At 25.2% G+C, this 17,871-nt stretch overlaps 2 protein-coding genes across 2 annotated transcripts; one reads left to right on the plus strand and one right to left on the minus strand.

Annotated features, from left to right (window-relative positions):
* The first annotated feature begins 251 nt into the window (after nucleotides 1–251).
* Nucleotides 252–11,937, plus strand: LOC129981109 (rRNA N6-adenosine-methyltransferase ZCCHC4-like). The gene is made up of 10 exons (XM_056091785.1): nucleotides 252–446; nucleotides 602–803; nucleotides 2,129–2,312; nucleotides 5,184–5,275; nucleotides 7,117–7,195; nucleotides 8,547–8,864; nucleotides 9,125–9,243; nucleotides 10,022–10,097; nucleotides 10,254–10,480; nucleotides 11,833–11,937. The coding sequence occupies exons 1-10, from the start codon at nucleotides 398–400 to the stop codon at nucleotides 11,867–11,869; spliced, it is 1,383 nt and encodes a 460-aa protein (XP_055947760.1). The 5' UTR covers nucleotides 252–397; the 3' UTR covers nucleotides 11,870–11,937.
* A 99-nt stretch (nucleotides 11,938–12,036) lies between these two features.
* On the minus strand, nucleotides 12,037–17,832 carry LOC129981111 (uncharacterized). The gene is made up of 3 exons (XM_056091788.1): nucleotides 17,442–17,832; nucleotides 13,903–14,580; nucleotides 12,037–12,653 (listed from the first exon to the last, which is right to left on the minus strand). The coding sequence occupies exons 2-3, from the start codon at nucleotides 14,530–14,532 to the stop codon at nucleotides 12,108–12,110; spliced, it is 1,176 nt and encodes a 391-aa protein (XP_055947763.1). The 5' UTR covers nucleotides 14,533–14,580; nucleotides 17,442–17,832; the 3' UTR covers nucleotides 12,037–12,107.
* Nucleotides 17,833–17,871: the final 39 nt, after the last annotated feature.

Raw genomic sequence — 17,871 nt, forward strand, 5'->3', positions numbered from 1 at the left:
ATGCCAGTTTTATTATAAGAGTTGGCGCGCAAACGAACTTTGGACAGACATTTTGAAAGAAAATTTCCCGTTTAAGAAAAGTGAATATTCTTATAATTTTTCCGCAGTTACAAAAGAAACTTTTCTTTATAATACTATACCATATTGTACAAAAAGTTTTTAAATTTCATATCTCAAGATCTATTTTACAGACGAAAATCTTTGATTCGCAGAAATGAAGTGAAAAGAATATTTGTTTACATATTTTTTGTTTTGTAGTGGGATCACATGGAATTTGCGAACCGAAATACTATTGGGCTTTAAATCTTTTTTTTCTTCCTCCTTTTAACTAGCAAAGTATTCATTGCCGTGAGGAAATTCTTAGCAATTTTAAGCATCTTATTTATATGTATATATCATGGAAGTCATTGTGAAAAATTGTAAATCACATCCATCTTGTCCTCATGGTTAGACATATTCAATTTTTAAAAATAATTTCACGCTTCATTTTTTTTCTGTTGCATGTTCCCAGTTTAATATATATTAATTATTCTTTAAACCTGAAATACCTAATTTTATTAACTTAAACTTTTTTTTCACTCTTGGTAAATTGCATTTTCAGGTCCTTGCTTAATGTTTGAAAGGCATACATCAAATGGCATAAAAAGTGGGAAGAAATTTTATGCGTGCTCAGCCTGCCGAGACCGGTCTGTATGCAACTTCTTTCATTGGGTTGATGATGATTTTAGCACTTATAAGAGGGAACACTGGGAGCAAATAATTGCTGCAAGCAAACCACCTTATATTCATGATGAATATGTAAAGTGAGTGATAATTATAAATATACTGTATCAATAATTAATTATCAATATACTGTATTTTATCTTCTATTGTATTGTATATTGTAAAAATGTAAAATTTTGTGACAGAAATGGAAATTTAATTTCAACTTAGATGTTAACATTATCTTATCAACATTTGTAAATGCTTTAAATTTCCTGTTACTGTTATTTTACAATATTGATGCATTAGCAGTATATCACATTGCTTTGAACATATTTTCTTGATTATGCAATCTTTATTTAAATTTTATACATTATAGTTATTCCATATATTTACATTTGTAGTTTCATTGATGTAATCATAAGAATTTTTCCTCATTACATTTTTAAGGAATGTTATTAAATGTATCTTCTTTTAATTGAATCTAAATATAAGGAATGGTATTTTCTGACTTCATAATATGAAAAATAAACTTCCATATTCTATAAATGCCTCAACTATTAATTTCTTTTAAACATAAAAGGATTTGCGTCAAATACTTCATATTTCCTAAATTTTAAATTTTGGAATAGAATATCAGTTTTATAATGTTGGCAGTTTTGCATACATTTTATTTAAAGTGTTCTCAATTGTGAATTTTTATCAAAAAAAATTATTTGTAAACAGTACTATAAATTTCTAGTTCATGTTCTTGAAATAGGAAGTTTTAAAATTTGTGATATCAGGATTTGAGCTTTCTTTTAGCTTCTGAAAACTGTTTTGATTGACATGAATGATATTAGAATAGCATTTGACCAAATTAATTGGAGATCCATTATGGATTAGTTGGATTACTTTACTTACATATCATGTTACTCTGATTTCCCCAAAGCATTCTATATATGCAATTATTCTTGTATGAACATCTGTTCAATTTAAAATCTTGAGGTAAATTTGTTATTTTAAGGAATTTGTCGATGAATATAGGGTGCTATTCATGGCATGCTATTAATGCATACATATCCAATATAGTACCTCTTTTTTTCTTTCCATAGGCAATTTTATTTTAAGGTGTATATAAAAAAGACAGTCTTGAGATGCATGAAGAATACTGGAATTTAATTTATATACATGATAAATATTTGTTTAAATTATATATTTGATAATGGAAAGTAGAAAAGATATATAGCATCCTAAATACTTTTGTTGTATCCCTAGCCACAGATGACGTTTAATGATTTTTAATGTCTTCTTTTAATATATATATATATATATATTTTATTTTTATACTGATGATAGTCATTCAAATAAAAAAAAAATACATATATTGTTTTGTGTGTGTGTCTACTTATTTCTTGTTAGTTGAATATAAGCATAATTTTTATAGGAGGCGCACTTCTTTTCAGAACCTTCCACAGCATGAGAGAAAATATTGTAGAACTTGTTCCTTGTTGATTTTAAAAGATATTGAAGATCATAATAACCATGAAATTATTGATAATGTGAGTGAAGATCAATTACTTCAGCCTACTACCTTGTTTCAGACATTGGAAAATAAAAAATCTGAAGCTGTAAGTGCATGTAAATTATCTTTATTATTTATTTGTATTAATAAAAAAATGAGTTTTAAAATTGAGTAAAAAGTATCAATTAAAAGAATTTTAATATATTTATAAATTACATTTAAAAGATTTTAATTATAATTTTTTTTGTAAAAATCAGTTTTTGCCGAATTGTTTATTCTTTTTATGTACCTTTATATTGATAATGATTTTTTATTTTACTAAGAATCATTTGTAATCAATATATTTAATTCTTAAATATTTATATTCTTTTAAGTTTAGCAATTTTTTTGCAAATTGATTCATTGAATAGTTCCAAGTTTAATTAACAAATTTGTTGTATGCAAGGTGCTAGGAAATTTTTGTTTCTATGCTCATATGATTTAAGATTAATTATCTATATTTTAAAGGCATTCACTTGAAATTAATTGTGCATTAAATCTACTATTTTTCTAAGCGTAGAGAAAAATACACAAATTTTCTGTAAGCTTTAATGAAATTCTTTATGCATACCATATATTTCAAACAATTTCATCATGATTTGCTCTGTATATTAGATTTATTTTAAATCCTTATTATGAATTTGGATTATTATGAGAGTATTATGATTTGGTTTGGACATTGTGAATTTGAACTCAGAATGTATGTACTTTGAATGAAACATTGCTAAAATTTCTAAATTTGTTGTGTTTTAAAACTGTAAACTAAAAATAGCATAATACACATATTTTTAGATATTCCGTGTATGGGCATGCACATTCTCTTCGTCCTTTGAAAATAAATACATTTATTTGATTGCAGATATAGAAAAGGGTTTTTATGATTGGTTTTTAATATTTTATTTGTGACTGAAATAAAAATAGCAGGATAGTTTTATATTTGTTTTAAGAGACAAAATGCATATAATGGAATGGCAACAGTCAGATCTTTTTGAACCAAAAACAATAATACTATATAACTAGTTACAAAATCTTATTTCAAAATTGCAACTAAATCATTGGAATAGAGTGAAAACACAGGTTTTTCAGGAGAATCAATAAAATCTTCAATGTCATTTATAATAGAAACCATTTTCCCATTGATAGTATCAACATTATTCTCTTCAAAAAAATTAAATAATGTATGTAATTTTTTTATTTGCATAATCAGTATAAAAGATTTATTAAAAGAAGACATTAAAGATCACTAAATGATATTGAATATTTTTTACTTTTGTAGAACTCCAAAATGCTATTCATAAGACTGAAAATACTTCCCTGGAGCAGACAGAATTACTGAAAAAAAATCATTAAAATTCTTTTCAAATAAATACAAATGCAACTTATAAGAAATATATAATAAAATTTGGAGTACTGGAAATATTTCTACTGATTCTTATGACAAAAATCATTCCTATCCTGAAACCTGGGAGTGATAATGCCAACATCGAATTTTCATGCTAAATTTCTTTTATTCCTGTTCTATGCAAAATTCTGCAAAGAATGATCAAATTTAATACAGTAAGAAAATTTCTATCTAATCATGTTGAATTCTGGTCTCACAAGGACTGTAATTCTAGCTACTGCTACATCTAAGTCCAATAATGAAAGCTGAATTAATTTTGCAAATAGCACTACAGGTGAAACTACTTCTGGGTGTATTTCAATTTATAATTGCAGTTACACTGGTGAAGCACTTGCAATCTTGCGTGTAATTACTAAATTTGCCGATCAATCAGAACAATACATCCTATTACCTGACAGTCTAGCCATCCAGCAAGCCTTACAGTCCTCAAACATCCATTCTACAAATGTTATCAATCTTCTGGAAATTTCTAGAATTATTATCATGATCATTTCTATTGAATTTATTTGGACACTAGGCCACTCTACCACCCCTGAAATTGCAGGTCAAAAAAATAAATTATCTGAAAAAATGCATTTTGAAAATATTTTGTTAATTTGAACCGATGTAAGAGTTAAAAAAATTGACATAGATTTAATTATTCTTTAACTGGAATCTTACTACAATAATTCAGTTTTAGCAGGGAAATGTTTATTTGACCCTTTAGATGTTATTGTTGTTACAATAACATCTAATTATTGTTACAACTATTGTATTTCTACTGAATAGAATTGAACAGAAAAAAATTAAGACCAATAATAGATTGAAATTGCATTACAAATAATATAAACTTTATAAGGGAAGATTTAATACCCATTATCTCTATCTCCCATTATCTATACACATTTCATAAATTGAAATTCATTTGTGATGTACTGATTGTATAAAATTAATGTATCATCTTATTATTTAAAATATTTGAAATACAAAGTCCCTTGGCAAAGAAGTCTTTACTTCACATTTATAAGTGAAAACTGGCATTCCAAATCAAGACAGTGCTAAGCAATTTTATGTGAAGTATGAATTTGCAAAAGTTAAAAATGGAAATGAATCTTTTAAGAGAACATTATATAAAGAATGAAAAAAAAAAAATGTAGCAATAATTTTAGATGTGAGATCTTTGTGTGTTAATGTACTTCTGAGCATGTATCTTTTGTGTGTGTGTGAATCTGATATTTTAATGTTGTTTCAAATTTCATGCGAGTCAATCGATTATTCTATTGTAATACCACATTTACCAGAACATAATATGTTTGATAATTTTATTTTTAATCTTTATTTATCATATTAGTTTTCATGTTTAATTGTTCCTTTTGAATACTTCATTTTTATTTTTTAAACTGTCATTTTCTATTTAAACTATGAAATTTACTATGTAACCTTGTTGGTATAAGGATATTTTATTGATTTTATAATATTCTGCATTTAGTATTTTAGCTAATGATTACATTTAAAATTATGTGTGTTATAAAGTTTTTCTTTTTGTAATTCTTTTAGCAATATTTTTTCTCACCCAAAACAATTCATTTTGTGACATCTTTACTTCAGAAATTGAAATTTACAAAAGTTGTTCTGATTGGCGTGCCAAAGTATGTAGCTTTCTATTTTAAAATGTTAGATTATATACTTAGCATTAATGTGAAATTGCAATTATCTATTTTCTTTTTTTTATGAAACTATATTGAATTTTTGTACTGTTAAAAGTAATGATGCATAATATGCATGAACTTAAAAGATTTATACAAATTTACAGATTTTTAAACAAATGAAAATTAGTGTCGTGGCTGGTTCGTGAGTGCTTTCAACAAATAGGCAAATAGAAAGCTTAACAGATTTATTTCAGATTCGTTCGAGTTACTCTGCTCAGTAACTCCTTCTCCTCCAAGAGCCAACACTTGAATGACATCACTCTTTGAATTACACTTGCGCTAGTTGTCTAGCGCCATCTATGAACGTTTATTTCCTAACGCTTCAAAATCCAATCACTACAATTAGATTTCACTAAGCAATCAGTTTTTGGAAGTTTTTATTCTAATCCTGCTTTCCCTGCAATCTTGATTTGAAGAAGAAAGCAGCTGTAGTGTTCAGAAAATTTAGATAGCTGAATTTTAAATATTATGACTCAGAGCCAGTTGTAATCTGATTTGACATCAACATTTATTCCTTTAAGTCCCATAAAATATTAATGAAAATGAAAGTGTGTTTAGATCAGATTCATCTCAAGAAAGGATGCTGTTGGAGGACATTTAAAAATACTGAAGTTTTGGAAAATGCAAACAGTATGTAAAAAGAGGGATGGAGGGGGAAAAAATTGTACTTTTTATTTAAAGATTATTACTTGTGAGTTTGTCTTTCTGGAAATCAAGCTTATTTTTCATTTAAAATAGTTCATTCTATGTTCATTTATTTTAATAATTTCTTACTTGAGACCCCTAAAGTATTTTGGCTTGTTGGATAATTTTTAAATTACTACTTAAATGTAATAGTTTTTTAAAATAATGCTGTACTAAGAAATTTTAATTAAATTGCATTCAAAATAATATCTAAGAGCTTTGGTTATTGTAGAATATTTAATTATATTATTATAGGTATGAATACCCAGAATGAACTTAATATTGTACTTGTACATAAACATTAGAAAAGCAAATTAATCCTTGTTCATTTTTAGATTATATTTGACTTATAATTCAATCAGTTTCACCCCTGAATGAAATAGCATAAGATTATCGCTTTCATTGTGAAAATGCATAATTGATGAAAGCTTTATTTCCATATTTTTCTTTGAAAAATTGATTTTCTGCTCTGTATAAACATTAAATAAAATGAATCACAGATTCCTTTCTTCATGATTTGATCAATCAAGTAGGTGCGCAGAATAAACAAGTGGGTAAAGATGAAATTTTAGTAGTGGTGATCACAGAGATTACTTTTTCTCTATGGTACTGATGCTTAAAAAGATATGAAATATAATAAATGATATTTATTAATGTCCATGATCAAAATAGAAATTAGATTTATACTGGAATCATTCTTTTATATGAATTCTATGGTGGCAGAAGACACTTTTGCCATTCAATGGAATGCTAGCTAACTTGTTCTTGCAAGTAATAAGGTTCAAACAGCTGAACTAATATAGCTTGCTTCACAAATCAAAGAAATTCTCATAAAATCTTACTGAAAGTATATATTACATTTTTTTGAAAAACACATTAGATGTGATAGGTACTGCTTATTGATAACTTTTGTTGCACAAAGTGTTTTTTTTTTTTTTTTTTTTTTTTTTCATTTCCTTAAATAATTGTGTCGTGTAGCATTTACTAATTTAATTTGCTTTTTTATTTCAATATTTTCTTAATTTAAAATAATCATAACTGCCAAATATAGAATGTGTGAATAAAAAGTATTTTTTTTTTTTTTTTTTTATCCATAGAATTCATGAATATTTGATATCAAATAAAACTGAGAATACAGGACTTACATCATTCCTCATGGACATTGATCACAGATATGTATGTGGCATATTTTAAAATAAAAAAAATATGTCTTTTAATATTTAATTAATAGGTTATTATTGAGAGGTGTAATGTTTTTTACATACCACTGAATTTACAATGAATAATAATTTATATTTGAATAGTATTTTTTTTAGTGTTATTTTACTAAAGTAAAAAGTTTTGCTCTCTATTTCTCTGAGGCACTGTATATTTTAATGCTATTTTTAAGATTCCTTTGTTTTAATACAAGATATATTATGTTATAATAAATTTAATTTAATATTTGATTTGTTACTTAAAAAACTGATAATGAAACTTCGAAACTATTTATTAAAAGTGTATTACTAATAGATTATATATTTTCATATAAAACCAATTATCTACTTAGTTTTTTTAAAATTATTTTATTCTAAGCAATATTTCATATTCTTAATTTAACTATGTGAAAATATCTGATCATTTTACTGCTGTGTTGTTGTCAAATCTCAAAAAAAAAAAAAAAAAAGTAACAGAGCTTTAAAACTTATAAAGAAAGGCTTATATAGAAATTTAATAGGGAATAGTTATTTGCCTTTTAAAATTTTAACTGCTCTTTTTCTGCATTTTTTTTTCAAAAGTTTGCTTGAATGTTTCTTTTAATTTTTGTAGTTTATCTGGAATTTAATTTATTTTCAATTTTTGGCTTTTATTCACTAAATAAAGTAAACCTGACATGAAGTTAAAAAAGAAATCTAACTAAAGAGCATTTCTGCTTAAAATATAATGCAAAGCAAAATGTTTTCCTGAAATATTTTTTAGTTTAAAAATTGGGCCAATTCACGTTATGTTTCCAGTGCTAGTACCACTGGAACATGTGTTCACTATCATTTCTCTAAATAGCATTACTAATGTAAATGAACACAGATATGAACTACAAATTTCTGTATTAGGTCTACTGGATGAGTTACTAGATTGAGACTTAAAATAAAAAATTATCTGAACATTTTTATATTTGGATTCAAAATATATAAAATGTTTTCTCATTTTTTTCATGATATAAAGATGGGACAATTGCAGCATTTTTAATTTTAAAACATAAAAATATATTGTTACCAAATGATAACCTCAGTTGTCTCATCTTCATTTTTTTATAACTGTTTTGTTTATTTAATTTGTTGTACTCCATATACTTTATTATAGTTTTATATAAAATCTTATTTTTATGAGAAAGGTTAAAATGTATGAAGTTTAGATAAAATATTGGATTGGAGGGTGAGTAAAACGTTTAAAGATATAGATTTCTTTATGCTAATAATGCATGCATTCTGTTATATTCAATATCATTAGAAATATACCATAAAATTAGATTTTATTTTACTTTTGATAGATGCAGTTCTTTGGACCTGAACAGTTTTGTCATTATAATTTATTCAATAACCACTTTTTTGGTGGTAAAGCAAGTAAAAAGAAATTCAAGGAGTTTTTGACTGAAAAAAATGGAGAAAAAGTTGCTATTTTGTTGGATCCTCCATTTGGTGGTCTCATTGATGCCATATGTTACACTCTGCAGAAAATGAATCAGTATTGGCAGAAAGTTAATAGCAAAGAAAGTACAGAAACTGTTCCAATTATTTGGTTTTTTCCATATTTTTTGGAACCAAGAATTGTTCAAACAATGCCAGATTTAGTGATGATGGATTATAAGGTAACAATAAAAAAAAATTCTTTTTCTTATAAATTTCAAAGTTGAGATTAATCTTTGAATTTATCTCCTGCATATTTTTGTAACTTTCTTGTTATGCTTATTTTTGCTCAATCTTTTCTAAAAATAAATGATTAATATATTTGAATGTTTTGAAATAAAAATTCTGATTTCTTAAGAAAGTCAGATCTTTTTATGAGTCATTTATATTTTTTAATATTAAATTCCAATTATTAATCAAACTTATCTATTTTATTTTTTAGGTTGAATATCTGAATCACAAAAAATTTGGAAGTCAAGCAGGTTCTAAAGGTTCTCCTGTAAGGATCTTTACTAATATTAATGGCTCTTCTTTTGTTTTACCTAAAAATGAAGGATACAAGTAAGTTTTTTTAAAAAAACATAAACTATTGTGAATATTTATGATATGTTGATAGATTGTAAATGATATTCTCAAAGAATGTTTCTTAATGTTATTTTAGTGCTTTGTTTTTAGTCCCTTATTTTAAATTTATAACTTTGAAAAATCATCTATAATCCTAGAAATTTTAATTTGCTTTATTTTTAAATGAACATATTTTTGTGAATTAATTCTAAAAACCAAATAATGACAGGGCATTGGATTCATAAATGCATATTTTAATGCAAAGTGTTGCATATTTTAATGTTATAATGCAAGCTTTTCAAGTGTAGATTATCTAGAAAAATAATTAAAAAGTTGATTAAAATTGTTCATATTTAATAAATTTTTCTCTTCAGATTTATCATACTGTCTTAAATGCAGCATCTTTATTTCATGTGTTATCTAAATGCTGAGGCTAATATATATTTTACTAGTGATGAAATTTGCAAATGAATAACTAATTTGATATAAAATTTGGATAAAATAAATGCACAACTATTAACTAATACTTTTATAAAATCAATAGCTGAAGATAAATTAAGTAAATCAAAATTTTACCTTTTCTTGAATTTTTATGAATTTCCTACCCTTACCCTATAAATAAATATAACTTTATATTTGCACATATAAATAAAATTTGTATATAAATTCAGGTACTGTGAATATTTCATTATAAATTAATTTTTCTTATATTTTTCCTGACTTTTCTTCTAATACAAAACAAATATATAATTTACTATTTTCTTTTACATTTTAGATATTGTAAAATCTGTCAAAGATATGTATCTAAAGAAAATCAACATTGTTCTAAATGTAACAAGTGCACAACAAAAGTAAGTCTATATTAATATAAGAAAAATATTCTTACCCACTTCTTTAAAACTTATCATTTTATTTAAAATATGCTTCTAATCCTCCTTGCACTTATTTTAATTGCTTATTAAAATTATACAGTAATTTCATATTTGTATGACTTTATTTTGTTTCAGCATGGCAATACTTTCAAACATTGTGACAGCTGTAAACAATGTGTAAAAAGTTCCTATGTTCACTGTGAAGTTCACAATAAATGTGTTCCAGATACGGCAAGCCATACAGAAATTTCTGGTAAGATATGTAAATGCAATAGAATAGAATCCGAAGGAGAAATGTCTAACAAGTGCTTTAAATGTTTTGGGTATGGTCATAGAAAGCGAGATTGCACTGGAAATTCAAAGTAAGTTAATAAAAAAACTATTATTCATTTTATAAAATACTCTCAAAATATATATATTAACTTTCTAAGTTGTTGCACTTTCTTCCTTTGCATTAATATTTGTATAAAAAATTTTTGCATTTTAAAGTTTCATTTCTCTATAGTGAAAGATATACCAAAATAATTTATTTCCTGTGGCATTAAAAATATAAATTTGTAAAATTTTAAATACATATTCTAATTCTAATCAAAGTGTAATTTTTGTATACTGTCTTATATTTCACATGAATTAATTTTTCTTTCCTTTATTTCTCTTCCTTTTTATCTTTAGAAACACTAGATTATAGTAAAATGTATATTCTTGCAACTATTTAAAAAAAAAATCTAAATCTTAAGGGCTGATAATTTTTTTATACTCATCCATAAGACAAAGAGAAAATTAAATGCAATTTTAAAATGTTTATAAAGATGAAAACTTAAACTGAACATTTAAAAATACCATCACTACACTGAATATCAATGTGGCAGATATGTTGTAAAAATTCCACAGTATTTATGCCTTAAAATATTATATTGTGCTAAATTTTTTCAGTGCATGATCAATTAACAATGATGTAATAAGTTGCAATGGTTGATTAAGAAAACTAATAAATGGAATTCAAACTAAATTTAACATCCTTTATTGCGGGTTTCTTTTTTTGCTTAAGTACTATGTTCTTGTTGCATGAAATTTTATTTTCTCTATGTCATAAATCCTATGTCCCCATATTGAAGTCTATCATTTTCTATTGTCTAAATCTCTATAGAAGGTGCCTTTAATCATTAAGGACCAAAGAATGTTGCAAATTATATTTTAAATTTTTACTTTTTATAAACTTCAGCAAAACATTCTTTGAAAAGCTTTTTGATATACAAAAGTACATAAATAATTTCATAAATATTTTTTAAACCATCTCTTATTTTTAATGCATCTTTTGTGCATGTGTGAAAATATCAATTGTACATAAAAAAGTTTTCTTAGGGTTATTTTAAATATATCCTACTATAAAAAATAGAAATTGGCGGGGGGGGGGGGGGGAAGAATTATCCTTTATATATATATAGGGAGGGAGAGAGAATATAATATATATAATAAATGCTCTTGCGAATCATTTAAAAATGGCTTCAACTTATTGGTTAATTGTTTTGAAATACATAATTTTTGTCCACTTATGTGAAAACTTTTAAATTATGTTTTAAGGAAACATTCTAATTCCTGATTCATTAATAAGTTATATATACAGACTATAAAATCATATTTCATAATGGTGCATTCAGTTTTATAATAGTTCATTAAACTGAATAATTATTATAATTTTCCTTTTTTTTTATAGGAATCAGAAAGGAAGAAGAAAGAAGATGAAAAAATAAAGTTTTGTTCATCTATAAATTGTCTTAATTTTTTTTAATAAATTAAAGGTTGCCCCCATTTCTTATACTGCAATAGTCAGGTATTTTTTATTTCATCAAAAATATCACTTTTAAAGGGATTAATTATTATATAAAATTTATCATCAACTAGCTCACAAAAAATAAAATACATTTTTTGTTTATTTTAATTAGTGAAAAGTATAAAAGATTACATTACAGTGTTTTGAAACATTTTTCATTAAAAGCAATGCCTTGAGTGATGGTGATGGCATAAACGTTTAGATTGCCTATTATTCATTTTCACATTTTTAACAACTTCTAACAAATTAGCAAGAGCTTCCATTAATGCTGACAATTCTTCCACATCACAGTGCAAAGATTCTTCTTGTATGTGATCTTCAAACTCAGTTTGTACACATTTATGACAATTATTCAGACTTGACTCAGCGTTTCCATCATTATAATTATTCTCATCCAAACTAACTGAAGTGCTAATAAAATCTTCTTTTTTATTCCCGGTACATGGAGAGTAGAAAATTTGAGGTATAATTTTCATATTTTTAATGAAGCCCACAATAGAAATTCTGGCTGCTGTTTGTGCCAAACAACCATATGTTTCCTCATTATGTTGTTTTGATGGCTTTACAAACACCTCATGTAAAGGGCCTAAAACTATTTCAAGACCAGTTTGGTTTAAAATATCTTTTATAGATTCAAATACATTTCCTTGGTAATTATCAATAAAAAACACGACAGCTCCAGGTTTCAACAAATTTCCTAGTATCTGAAAAGAGATAAATGTTAATGCCAGTCTGTGTTTAATTCACACTTCATTCATCATAATATACATTTTTGTAATTTTCCCATTTTTTAATGCATTTTAGCATTAAGTAACCCAAACCTTAGATGTCAAGTGATATCAAATCTGCTAATAAGCTTTGAGTAAGGATTAAAAGATTTTGCGATAATTTCTTTTTAAAAAAGAATTCAAATATTTATTTTAAATTTCAAATCAGTTGTTCAAAATTTAAGGATTTACAGAATATTTTATAACTATATTCTATTAATTATGTTTTTATGCATATTTTCCTTCTCAATTTTGCTACCACCTTAAAAAGAGGGAAAAGAAACCTCAAATTTCAAGAATCCACCAATGCTAATCATTGGAGATTTATAAAGAAATCATAACTATAATACTTTTCTGGGAAATTTTTTACTTAGTGAACAATTAATGCAATATAACAATAACTGACAACATGTAACTGCCAAATGAGTTACTTAGGTGAAAAGAATTTACATAAATTCTGACTTTATGAAAAACTTATACTAAATATAAACAATCTTATACAGAAGAAAAGTGTTTCTCAGTGTAAAGTTGGTTTACTTGAATTTACATATATTTGAACAATTAAAATTAAAAAAAAAAAAAAACAAGACATTTTTTACAGCATTTATTTCTTGCAAGCACTGCTAATAATAATAAAAAAAAGAAAAAAAATACTTAACAAATTTTTGAAGCCTACTAATAAAATAATGTAAATTAAAATTAATGAAATATACTTTAAAAATAAAAAAGTAATAAATCATAAAAATAATTGCAGCTTTTTCAATTATAAGGCTAAAAATATTTAATTTAGATAGAAAATAAAACATTTTTTTAATTGATAGAACATATTATATGAAAGTATATTTAATGCATTTTAAAGGAACAAAAATTGAATGCTCTTTTATTTAATCTACGTGAACTTTTAGTAATTTTTAAATTAAAAAGTGAATATAAATAAGAATATATTAAAGGAAGCATGAAATCTTGTGAAAGAATTATAAGACAAAAAAAATATTTATTTTAGACAGAAAATGAAACATTTTTTAATTGAAAGAATATTATAATATATGAAAGTATAATTAATGCATTTTAACAGGAACAAAAATTTAACGCATTTCTATATAATTAATGTGAACTTTTAGTAATTTTTTTTTACTTAAATATTGAAAATATAGTTGTAATAAATTAGAAAAGTTATTTTTAATACCTTTAATGCATCCAAACATCCTTCCTTAGCCAGCACTACTGATATAAATTTTACCATAGATACAATATCTGCTTTTGAAATTATTTCTATAACATTTTCAGGTAAAGACTGTATGAGATCAATTTCAATGAGATCATATTTGAATTTTTTACTACTGATGAACGTTTCAGGTACATCCTTCACTTTGCCTGTTAATAAACCTGAAATAATATTTTCAAAAGTGTTGTTCCATCCACCACAAATATCTAGCACTGAAACCTGCTTTATTCTTTGATGAAAATATGGTCTTACTGCTAAAGCCTTACATATACCTATAATATCAGTACCTGGTCCACCACCTAAACTACAAATTTTGATACCTCTTTGAAAATGATTTCTTAGTTCTTTTTTATTTACAAACTTTCGAAAATATTTGGTAACCATGCCAGTATGTAAACTGGCATATTTATAAAGATAAGCACAACGGCATTCTGGACTGTTGTAATTCAAGTATGTTGAACCTTTCTTAAGTGACTTTTTACTATAAATTGAACTAACAATTCTTGCAGCAAACTTCAGTCTTTCATTTGTAATTGCAAATTTTTTCTTTTCTTCTTCAATAATATGTGAATAAAATTCTGATAACATCATGCTTGGTATCTTTCTTCCATGTAATTAACATGAAAAAAAAAATAGATTCTGAAAAAGTGAAAATATTATTGATAATCATAATAAATATATAAATAATTATTGATAATATATCAATAAAAGAAAATTTAAATATTTATGACAAAGGATCTATATTATTCAGAGGGATCTATTTGTTTCTGCATAAAATATTAAATGTGGTTCATATATTAATTTTTTCATCTTACATAATTTTAAATGAATGCATTAGGTTTGATAGATTAATGCTCCCTTTTGAAAATACTAAAAGGCTTTTTTTTTTTTTTTTGTAATTTATATCAAATTACCTGAGATTGCACTCTCTTTCTTCAATTTCTTTAAAACATCAGCAAAAGGATAGAAAGAGAAAAATAAAAAATATTGAAGTTTTTTTTTAATGAAAATGCATTTCCACTTATTATTATTAGCATCTTCATAAATTATTTAACTATACACATTTCCACAGTTACAATAGTTTTATTGCAGCTGATTTGCATTAGAATAAAATATAAATTGTAAATTATTTATTTTATTTACAAATAATTACTTTTTTTTTCTCAATAATGTTTTGTTGTTTTATTTTTAGAATAAATGGCAAGCAAACTTATCATTATCACAAAGCATCTAATAATTATAAGTTTTGGTAAATGTCACTTTTTTTTAACAGTAAGATTATTCCTCGGTGTACAAGAAATTTTACTTGCTCATTAACAAAAACAATTATTCTTAAAAATTTAATTTTAAACACAAATTAAATTTTAAATAATAATTTTTCAACTTGTAAACTTATCTTGCATCTAATAAGAAAGCTGATCTTTAAATTAAATGCTTATAGTTTCAACAAAATTTAGTGATGATTCTTATCCCTGGCATATTAGTTAATCCTTAACTATATTTAATTAAATTTATGAGTCAAAGACTCATGGAAAAGAAAAAAACATAGCATTTTCTATTGGTCAAATAATTAAAGACCTGGACAGCACCTGTGGTAGAAAACTGATTTGGCTCATATACATAGAGAGAGGGATCTATTTGTTCCAAACATCAGTCCAGAAGTAGAAATATTTGAATAATGGTAGTTAAGAGTACAGAAAGAGAATAAAACTTCTTACAGTCTTCTCTCATCCATATTCTTTCTTATTCAAATCATATTTCTCAAGTACGTGATGCTATAACCCATAAGATCACTGGTTGTCTCAAATGTATCCAGGTATCTATTAGGTTTCTCAATTTAATATGTTAGCCCTTATTGAACGCTAGAGTTTATACAGGGGTAGCTGATAAAGCACTGTTGTTATATGAGAAATTGTTTATGACAATTAAAAATTAAGAGCATTAGAATATTACTGCTTTTTTCCCTTCTTACCCACCCACCCCTTCCTTTCCCTTTCTTCTGCTCTGTTAAAATCTTCTGCATAATTAATGATGCAACTTTGTTACCTTTCTTTTCTGAAAATTCTATCTGCTAACACTAGTTATAAATTATTTTGCTCAAAAAAATGTATATCAACTTTAGCAAATATTGTCTTGATGGAAAATTCTTTCATTTTTAAGATTATAAACATTTAATGACTTTGTTCTTCTTCAAATAAATGGTTCTCTTATTGTAAAACATATCTGGAAATTATTTTTGCTTTTAAAATTTTATAATGATTATACAGAGAATCAATAAAGTGCTGAAAAAAACACATGAAAAAATTTCTTTCCTTGATCTACTTTTTTATTGCATGGTTTATAAAATTAATCAATTTTTAAATTACTTAACACAAACTTTAGATAATGCAGATATTAAACCATTTTTTGGAGAATTTCACAATATAAACTCTGCATTATTCTCTATGTTTTCTATGGATAAAAATATGTTTAAGTAATTTTGAGTCAGGCAGGGCAACCATCTACTTTTTATATTAATACATCAAATATGTTAAATTAAAACTGTACTGTCTCAACTGCTGATACACTAAAGACAGCAAGATATTACTGCTATATCATGATGAAAATTGCTCTCCTTGAAATAAAAAATTAAAAAAAAAACTGCATCTGCTTTATTTGAAGAAGAACAAAGTCATTAAATGTTTATGATATTAAAAATGAAAGAATTTTCCATCAAGACAAGATTTGCTAAAGTTGATATACATTTTTTTGAGCAAAATAATTTATAACATCTTTAGTGTTAGCAGATGGAATTTTCAGAAAAGAAAGGTAACAAAGTTGCATCATTAATTATGCAGAAGATTTTAACAGAGCAGAAGAAAAGGAAAAGAAGGGGTGGGTGGGTAAGAAGGGAAAAAATGCAGTAATATTCTAATGAAGACAAGAATAAATTTAAGGAAAAGATTATAAATAAATTTTAAAAAAACTAGGAGGGATATTCAGCTTGAATTCGTCAAACAAATTTTCACAAATAAAGCAACACATACTGCTGTTTTTTTTTTTTTTTTTTTTTACAATTATGCACAAATTTTTGGGCATAAAGCAGCATTTTTTTTCTTTTTTCCCCCATATACTGCAATAACACAGTTTTCTAGTCACTGTTCAACAAAAAAATTTAATGCAGATTTTTACTATATGTAATGTTCAAGTGTCTCAGAAGTCATCTGTAAACAAATAAATGTGGTCTCTAAATTTAAAAATGCGTTTTCTAGGTTGCTAGCCGCTAGTTTTATTACCGATGAATACTATCAACATTCAAAGAGCAAAATTTCAATTTAATTTTTTCTAAAAATCTTTATGAAATTATAACAAAGGATGAAGAATTATACATATTTTAACTGTAGTAAAAGCAGATACTTAATTTTTATTGATTTGTAAAATGAAATTCACCAAGAAAATATTAACTTTGTCGTTAAATTTCTGACATTAAATAATTCTTCTTTCAATAAACATTTACTTACTTTTCTTTTTCTTAATCTTCCATGCAGATGCTAGTTACAACTTACAGTTTTAAAATTTTGGTCCTACCGCGCTAGATTGGGAAAAAGAAAAAAAATAACCATATGTTTTAGTTTCGTTTTCTCTAACACGTGATGTCTATTGTCTACCCACATCTAAAATGTCAACATGCAGCCAACTTTTTCAATAGATAACAGAACTAAAAATATTACACAAAAAAAATTATTATTGACTTTACGAAAATTAATTTCTTCTTTTACCACTAAAGAGTAAAAATTTGTTCTCGTTAAAAATTATGCAAATGTTTTTCGTGGAATAAGCACTTCATCTATGGTCACTGAGAGGCGGAAAATAGAAATTTTTTGTCCTTATCATACTGCTGACTAATCTATTTTTATCTTTCATCTTCTTTACTTTTATTTGTATTTGTCT

The sequence above is a fragment of the Argiope bruennichi genome, chromosome 8 (assembly GCF_947563725.1).
Source record: "Argiope bruennichi chromosome 8, qqArgBrue1.1, whole genome shotgun sequence".
NCBI classification, from domain to species: domain Eukaryota; kingdom Metazoa; phylum Arthropoda; class Arachnida; order Araneae; family Araneidae; genus Argiope; species Argiope bruennichi.

Excerpts from the sequence above, each read along its gene's own strand:
- LOC129981111 (XM_056091788.1), bottom strand. The coding sequence starts at position 14,532 with ATGATGTTATCAGAATTTTATTCACATATTATTGAAGAAGAAAAGAAA. Across the intron at positions 12,654-13,902 it reads GATGTTTGGATGCATTAAAG|ATACTAGGAAATTTGTTGAA; the intron begins GTATTAAAAATA and ends ATCTCTTTTCAG.
- LOC129981109 (XM_056091785.1), top strand. The coding sequence starts at position 398 with ATGGAAGTCATTGTGAAAAATTGTAAATCACATCCATCTTGTCCTCAT. Across the intron at positions 447-601 it reads ACATCCATCTTGTCCTCATG|GTCCTTGCTTAATGTTTGAA; the intron begins GTTAGACATATT and ends TTGCATTTTCAG. Across the intron at positions 5,276-7,116 it reads GTTCTGATTGGCGTGCCAAA|AATTCATGAATATTTGATAT; the intron begins GTATGTAGCTTT and ends TTTTATCCATAG.